Source organism: Temnothorax americanus, unplaced genomic scaffold (genome assembly GCF_048541705.1).
Source record: "Temnothorax americanus isolate GAGA-0224 unplaced genomic scaffold, ASM4854170v1 Scaffold140, whole genome shotgun sequence".
In the NCBI taxonomy this organism is placed as follows: Eukaryota; Metazoa; Arthropoda; class Insecta; order Hymenoptera; family Formicidae; genus Temnothorax; species Temnothorax americanus.
The window spans coordinates 159714-168039 of record NW_027509276.1 but is presented as its reverse complement, the minus strand read 5'-3'; the positions used below and the strand labels follow the sequence as shown (position 1 = coordinate 168039).

The following is an 8326-nucleotide window of genomic DNA, read 5'->3' as shown; positions in this document are numbered from 1 at the left end:
ACGACATAACGCACTACGCCAAAGCTTGTGCGTTACTTACGTCCACGACTACGATTGTCGTAGATCGCTACGTCATGTCATGTGCTTTGGCCCGAACACAGTTGAGCTTTTGCCATTTGACGCTGGAATTAAAAAAACTGTCACGTGACCTATCACGTGATCAAGTTTAACGCCCAAATCGAGCGTCGAGCGTCAGCATGAAAAGGCACCTTCACAGTCGATTATTCTTCTCGCGCTTGAAGAATAAACGAGTGTGATTGGTCTATTTTCTTACGGCCTTACGATTAAAACTAAAACTTTGTTACGTGCAATGGTCTTTACTGTTACGGAAAAATATGGAGCCCAAATCAGACTAGCGGCTCGCGGCCGCGACTGCGATTGCGATTTCGTTTCTTGACCAATGAGAAATGCCCGAATTGCCAGGAGCTTTTTTCTCATTGATCAAGGGACGAAATTGCAATCGCAATCGCAGTCGCTGAGTTCGTACGCCCGATACGCGCCATGGGACGTCACCCTAAGACTGGTTTCACATGGAGCGTAAATTGCATATGCGTAACTTGCGTCAGCCAATCAAATCGTCTCAGCTACTATACGCGTATGAGACAATTTGATTGGCTGACGCAAGTTACGCCCCATGTGAAACCAGCTTAAGAGTGCGGTCACATGGACTGATATTTTTCGCGTAACGTGTAACCGCTTAACTAATCAAAAGCAAATATGCGTAACCAAAAATGCAAAACGCTTCTAATTGGTTACGCGGTTACGCGTAACGCGGAAAATACATGCTATGTGACTTCAGCCTAAGGCTGGAGTCCCATGGCAGGTATTCTCCGCGTAAAGGTTAATCCAGACAAACTTGCATAGCACATAAACATAAGCATAAGAGAATTAATTGATCCATATGCATGTACATAAGGAAGTAGACCAATCCGTTTTTTTATGCATATGGTTATGCATCTATGCAAGTTTGTCTGGACAGACCTTAACCGCGTAAGCAATAAGAAGCGTGCATATGCGTAACAGAAAATGCGAAACGCTTGTGATTGGTTACGCGGTTACGCGTTACGCGGAAAATACATGCCATGGGACTCCAACCTATACGTATCGCGTATGTTACGTGATATTCTGATTTCATCGTGACAAAATTAACGTAATAAATATTTGCGTAACCAATCAACTGTGACATCTAATGCTAGGTCTGCGAGTCGTAAAGTCGTGAGTCGCAAGATCTGACCAATCACAATCGAATTTGAGGAGAATAATCGACTGTCAATTTTGCGACACGCGACTTTACGACTCCCATTGTAGACTTAGGGTGCCATTACATGGAGCGCGGAAACGCGGAAACGCGGAAGCGCGGAACAGAATAGTAACTAGATTCCGCGTTTCCGCGAGTTGAGTCCCGCACGTTTGAACGGAAAAGCGGAATCCGCTATTATCGTGTACATATGTATGTATGGCTGCGTTTTGATATTCACTGCCAGTACTTAACGCAGCCTATGTATGTACCCTGGCTTGCATATAAGATATACTTCATAATAACCATCAACATGATGTTTGGATCTATAATATTATACTGCCACTTTTATTAAATAATAAAGTAATCGAAGAGTATGTGTAAAAGCTTTTTTTTTCAATGTGATTAAACAGCTCCGAAATTTGATGGAGTATACTGTATCCGCGTCGACAACGGATTTTGACGCGTTCGTTCCGCGAGTTTGTTTCTCCTTATATTACATGGAGCACAATTTGCGCGGAAAAGCGGAACAGTATAGTGACAAATAGACATTTATATTCATTTCTTAAAATTGTGTTCACTTAATTCATTGCAATTTTTATTAATATGCTTATCTTTTCAGCTTATCTATTGAATACAAGCATTTTAATCAATAAATACCGTTAAAAATTAATATTTTATAATTCTCCGTTCCGCTTTTCCGCTCAAAATATGCTCCATGTAATATTAAGGCATTCAAAACAGACGGAACGGATCGACGGAAATCTAGTAAATTTTGTCTTCCGCGCTTCCGCGTTTCCGCGTTTCCGCGCTCCATGTAATGGCACCCTTAGCATTAAAGACATTCAGTTCCGCGTAACATAAAACGCGGAACGTCTTTGATTGGTTATGCGATTCGCGTTAAGCCGTGATCAGATTACAAATTGGGATTGAGATTGGATTAAAATTTGACTAATTAGAGCAAAGTTCACTAAACTTGAAGTTAGTTTCTTTTATTCTGATTGATTAAATTTCAATGGAACTTATGCTAGGTCTGCAATGCAAGTCGTAAAGTCGTGAATCGTAAAAATTGACCAATCACAGTCGATTATTCTCCTCAAATTTGATTGTGATTGGTCCATTTTCTACGACTCACGACCCACGACTCGCATTTATATGTATATGGGGCATTCTCTGTCAAATCAAACACCTCCCATCCAAAAATTGGAATCACCTGGAAAATTCATTTGGGGCTCATTTTATAGCTATACATATGTAGTTTTATTTGAGTTGTGGCTTTTTGAAAAATAAAAAATTTCGTGTCCCTACAATCTTTTATGACATACAATCTATTAATTTAAAAAAATTCATTTTTTTCCATGGATTCAATGCTAACTACTAAATAAACCCATTAACACATATTTCTATGACAGCCGAAACTGTTTTATAACTTCCAAGTAACGATTTTATTTGTCGTACAGTCGTTCACGGAAAGGTTGCAACACTTTTTTTGGATAAGTTTTGGAACGCACGAATATTTAGAGACTGCGAGCCACTGTGTCTAGGGAGCTGCCGTGACGGGCCGTGACCAGCAGTGAGCTGTAGTGAGAGGTTAAGATAGCTGTCAAAAGAGCACGTACAGGGTTTGTATACACAGCAAAAGGCATCTTACAGCGTAACATCTGATAACAGGTAGGAACAAGACATCTTAAATAACGTATACTTTTTACGATATTTTAATTTAAATAAATAAATAAATAAATAAAAAATTAAATAAATAAATAAATCTATTTAAATTAAAATATTTAAATTAAAAAATAGAGTATTATTCCAATAACTTTCAAGTCTTAAATTATTTCTTTTACATATTTCGCGACGTTTGATAAGTCTATCTAGTTAAGATATAATATGAGCTAAACGATTTGTTATATATTTCTATACGTTGTAGAATTTTGCCAAAAATTACTGGAATAGAAGAAAATTTTATTTTGCAATAAATATTCTAATATATTTATAATTATAAGTCAGATATGATTTGCTTTACAAAAATGCAGACTGTAGTAACTATCATATATATTCTTGCAGATAATATAAAGAAACGAGGAACTGTCTCCTTGCGCAAACGTATATATAGCACACTCTTCTGCGTGTTGACAAGTGGATGAGCATGAGTGGATACATATATTTATGGCTTCTGTGAACCATTTCCAAAGAAAATCCCACGACCACCTGCAGGTTGAACGATAAATAAATATATCATTCAGAATAAAACACGAAAATTCGTTAGCCTAACTGGCAATAATTTTAATATTAATACAACAACGTTTCGACCTCTACTTTGGGTCCTTATCAAGTTATAAGTTATTTAGCAATGACTGAATTGCGCGTCAGGTTTTGAATCTAATGTTCGCTATGTGTTATACTTACTGACCATATAGTTTAACCATATAGTTTAGATGATAATAAGATTCAAAACCTGACGCGCAATTCAATTATTGCTAAATAACTTATAACTTGATAAGGACCCAAAGTAGAGGTCGAAACGTTGTTGTATTAATATTAAAATTATTGCCAGTTAGGCCGACGAATTTTCGTGTTTTATTATTTTATCACTAGCAAAGAATTATTTTATGGATTATTCAGAATGTTTTTTCTAACAAACAATTGTCCAAGGTGAATAGATTCGCAGAAACTTATTTCAATCAAAATTCAAACACTTTGTCAAGCATTATAAAGCTGATAGAAAAGCGTAAAAATAATCTTAAAGAGGCCGTATTTATTTTTACAAACCGATTTGGGAGAAATGAAAGTGACCAATTGATCTGATCAATCAAAAATATCAAATGTGACGCAAGATATATAATTATCTGCATAATTTTTCAAATAATATTATTTTTATTTATTATTACCGTTTTGTAAATAACATTTTTATCAGTTTTAATTATTTCTAATACGTCTTAATATTTTTCGAGTTCAACGAGTTCTGAGCTGAGCGTTGAATAGCGGCCGAAAAGGACGACCACGACGGCTCGCGCCGCCACGGAAGCCTCGCAGCAAGGAAGATCCGCGGGAGGCCAAGGCACGGGACCGAGCTCAGATCCCCGAGACTGGCGCGAGAACGACGATCGGTTCACCTCGCCCAGGCCTGGCACGTGAAATGATGGCGTCGCTTTTTAATATTTAGTATTTTATTAATAGACTGAAAGTTACTGATGAAATTATCTACGACATATTACTGTTGTGTAATTAACAAATTATTTATATAGTATTATAAATTTGATATTGTTTAATATCCTTCGTAAAATATCTTTTATAAACGCACTAAAGGTACTTTGGTTTATTACATTTGATAGAGCGAATAAATTTTTTAAATTGAATATATAATAATACTTTTTGTAGACATTATGTAATAGTATTATTTGCTAATAGAATACTTAAATTTCAATATAAATTTGTATTATAATCGTTGATAGACTTTGAAGAAAAGACATGAAATAATGGCGTCGCTTTGTAATAAAAAGCTATATCTCTAAACAGGAGTTATTACTATCTGTAGAATAAACATTGTATTTTCTGTTGAATCTTCAAAATGTAATATTGTTCGACAATCATCTGCATTCTCCGACACCACTGCACAACTAAATATCTCTTCTAATCTTCTTGAACGCCGGAAAATTAAGTACAGTATCCAAAGTATTAAATCCAATTATAATATCGATATCCTTTTGTTGCTGTAATTGAATTTCCTGCGACTGGCGAACAATGTTCGGTGGCGGACTGCAAATTGTTGAATATCTTGCCGTTTGTGTGCAAGCATTGTCTCGCACGAGTGTTTAAAAACGGAGACCGCAAAATTCGTTGTAGGACAATCGGCAAGCTTCTTGTGCTCTAAGGAACCTCGCAAGGATGCGTCGTTGATCGAGATGCCTTGTATCAAGTGTAAGCGGCATTTTTGCGTGGCGCACAGGCATCACGGAGCTGAGTGAAACGGAGAAGACACAGAAACCGAAGAAATGGCAGATACCAAAGAAACAATTTGCAGAAGCAAAAGCTATAGTGGATCAACAAATCGCGGACAGTTTAAAGAAATCCAAATATACAACACTGGCAAATAAAGTACTATTACATGTTATATATAAAACCAAAAATATATGTTTTAACGGAAAACGTAAGCGTAGATGTGTATTATACAAAAAGTGACCGCAAAAATAGCCTCTTTTTTTACCTTTGAATTTAGATTTCTACTTACAAGTACTAAATGATAGTCTATAATGAGTCATGAATCCTCAGAAAGTTTTAGATTTAACTGGCTTTTTATTTTCAAAATATGGAGGGTCAAAGTTGTTGATTTCACCAACTTCACAGGCCCACAAAAAGAGAAATATTGTTTACGCCATGGACTAGACCATGGTATTCCCATGTATTTTCGCCTGCTGAAACCGAATATGACCTCAGTTTTGCCCCTACACGTCAGGATTTTTTTCTACAGCCAAAAACAAGGTATTTTGCCCCTACAAAACACTCTGTTTTTGGTTGTAGAAAAAAATCAAATTCTTACAGATCTGAAAGATTAAAAAGTGAATCTCCAAAGCTCGAGCCGCTTGTCTAGTCTGTAAATGAAGACACCGTCGATCGGCATCGACCTGGAGGGATTCACCTCAACCAATCGCCACTGTGTAATACGTGAAGAAGCCCAGCTTCCACGAGGGTAATGAAGATGATGAAGAGAGGCGGTGGGCAGCAGGCAGCATGCGTAGTGATCGGCAGTGATATTAAACTTTTATTGTGCTATTTAAACTTTTCTAATTTAAACATTACTTTATACATTATTAACAGTTGATGGATCTTATAACAGACAGCACAAAGTTTTTGGATCGTTTAGCAGGCAATACCGAGCATTTCAGAAATGCGATGACTAAAGCTGGATTCATTGTCAGCGGCGATAACCATCCTATTTGTCGTGTTATGTTGGGTGATGCAAAATTAGCAACAACATTTGCAGATAAAATGATGAGTATAAATATTATTTTCATATAAATTATAAAATTTTTAAAGAATTAAATTATCAATGATAAAATATACAACACCTACCATATATTATCAAAGTTTTACGACTTATTCTATTATATTGCATGAGAATGATTTTTTTTTTTTTTTTTTTTTTACAGAAAAGGAAATTTACGTCATTGGATTCAGCTATCCCGTGGTACCAAAAGATAAAGCAAGAATACGTGTTCAGATTAGCGCAGCGCACTCGACCGAAGATATAGATCGTGCGGTAGGTGCTTTCACACAAATTGGAAAAGAATTTGCGGTAATTTAATAAATACATTTTTAATAACGGCAAAGAAAATTGAATTATTGATTCTGTCTCCAATATGCATTTTGTTTCATTATATAAATAAATAAATCGCCATGTTAACGCTATATATTTAAGCTTATTTGTATTATATATACAAATTAAATATTGCAAGTATATAAGTGCATGCGAATGTTGAACGTTGAATTTATTAACACGTGCAATAACAAATATCTTAATCGAGCATTATATTAAAGATGTACCTTTTTTTATACAAATTTCCAACGCGCAATATATAAGTGTATAAAATCTTGAATTAGGTGTAAAGTTATATTGTTATTAAACATTTGTTACATAGAATGCTAAGGTTGTACGGTTTAACGAAATTTTCCGAAAATTCCCTGACCTATTGAACTCCACGCACTTTCCTTTCTAGCAATAAAAGCTGCGTGACGTGAAAGTCCTCATAAAGGTCCATTATCTTAAATTGAAAAAAGAATCATTTAATTTATCTTTCAAGAATTTGACAAAGCAATAAACTACGAACGAACAACAACAAACTTATTTGTAAAAGAAATTTTTTTTTCAATTTAAATAATTCAGGGAGAATACTTGATATACCTAATGTTAAAATGTATTAATTTTAGGTGAAATAACATGGGTTAATTCTAACCTGTGTGATAAAAGGACTAATCTTCATTTTTAAACGCATTAATTTTCCCAATCCTTTTTCAACCACTTGTGGAAACGATAGTAGCCTCAATGTGTGCCCAGTAGGTGCAGTATCAAACACGGCGTAGTACTTTCGGTCCCGCTCCTTCATGAGGAATTCATCGCCGATCATGCGGACCATCATGATAACGGCATGGCTGGTAGATTATTAATTAAAACAATTATTATTTATATGATTATTTCTATAATTTATGTGATTGTTATATTTATCTAATTTATATGAATATTACGAATAACTGATGAATAACTAAAATCTCTCGTTGCAGTGTTGTATCACTACGTCGATAGCACAACACCGCACAGCTGGTAGGACTCAACACCCCGCGCGACGGCGAGTATTGCGTTCACTATATGTAGGGAGATATATCTGAAAATATAAAGATACACCCCAAGGGGAAATATTCTGGGCCCCAATTGTTTATGGTTTACAAAAATGGTTTTTGTTTTTAAAATGAGACATTAAACCCTTTTTTTCGTTTAAAAAATTTGTGAAAATTAAATTCTCAATATTGAAATGCCTGGTCCACCCCTTGCAAAAGGGTTTAAGGGGTGAATACTTTTTTAAAAATTTCGGGTTACGGGAAAAAAGGGGTTGAGAATATGAAGAAAATGTAAAGTTCCATGCATTATGATTCTGTATTTTCCCCATTTGGATAAGTTAACGTCTTTTAAAAAATCGTTATTGCATTTTTTAAATTTTTAAAAAAAATTTAAAAATGCGTTTAACCCCTTTTTTGGAGGAGTACAGTAATTTCAGTCCCAAAAAAAGCGTTTTGGGGGGGCCGTGACCCCGACCGAAAACCCGGGGGGGGACCCCGGTTTTTTTTTCCCCAAAAAAGCGAGAACTCCCCAAAAATTTTTGAAAAAAGGGGGGGGTTTCCCGGCCCCAAAAAAACGACGGAGTGGAACATAATTGTTTTTTTTTGGGGGGAAAATTGTTCGGGGGGGGGATGGCGAGAACAGGGATATCACCTCGTACCCCTAAAAAAAACAAGCTTTAAAAAAAAACCCCAACCCCCAAAAGGGGGGGGGTTTTCCCCCCCTTTTTAAAATTTTGGGGGTTTGGGAAATGAATGAAA

General features: G+C 35.8%; 1 protein-coding gene and 1 long non-coding RNA gene across 2 annotated transcripts; one reads left to right on the top strand and one right to left on the bottom strand.

Moving 5' to 3' along the window:
• The first annotated feature begins 2780 nt into the window (after nucleotides 1–2780).
• LOC143894748 (uncharacterized) lies at nucleotides 2781–4139 on the top strand. The gene is made up of 2 exons (XR_013256148.1): nucleotides 2781–2908; nucleotides 3302–4139. It is a non-coding gene; the product is annotated as an uncharacterized LOC143894748 (long non-coding RNA).
• A 2731-nt stretch (nucleotides 4140–6870) lies between these two features.
• On the bottom strand, nucleotides 6871–7538 carry LOC143894754 (ATPase ASNA1 homolog). Its single transcript, XM_077401378.1, has 3 exons — nucleotides 7478–7538; nucleotides 7189–7384; nucleotides 6871–6996 (listed from the first exon to the last, which is right to left on the bottom strand). Exons 2-3 carry the CDS (start codon nucleotides 7369–7371, stop codon nucleotides 6922–6924), a joined length of 258 nt encoding a protein of 85 aa, XP_077257504.1. The 5' UTR covers nucleotides 7372–7384; nucleotides 7478–7538; the 3' UTR covers nucleotides 6871–6921.
• Between the last annotated feature and the right edge of the window lie 788 nt (nucleotides 7539–8326).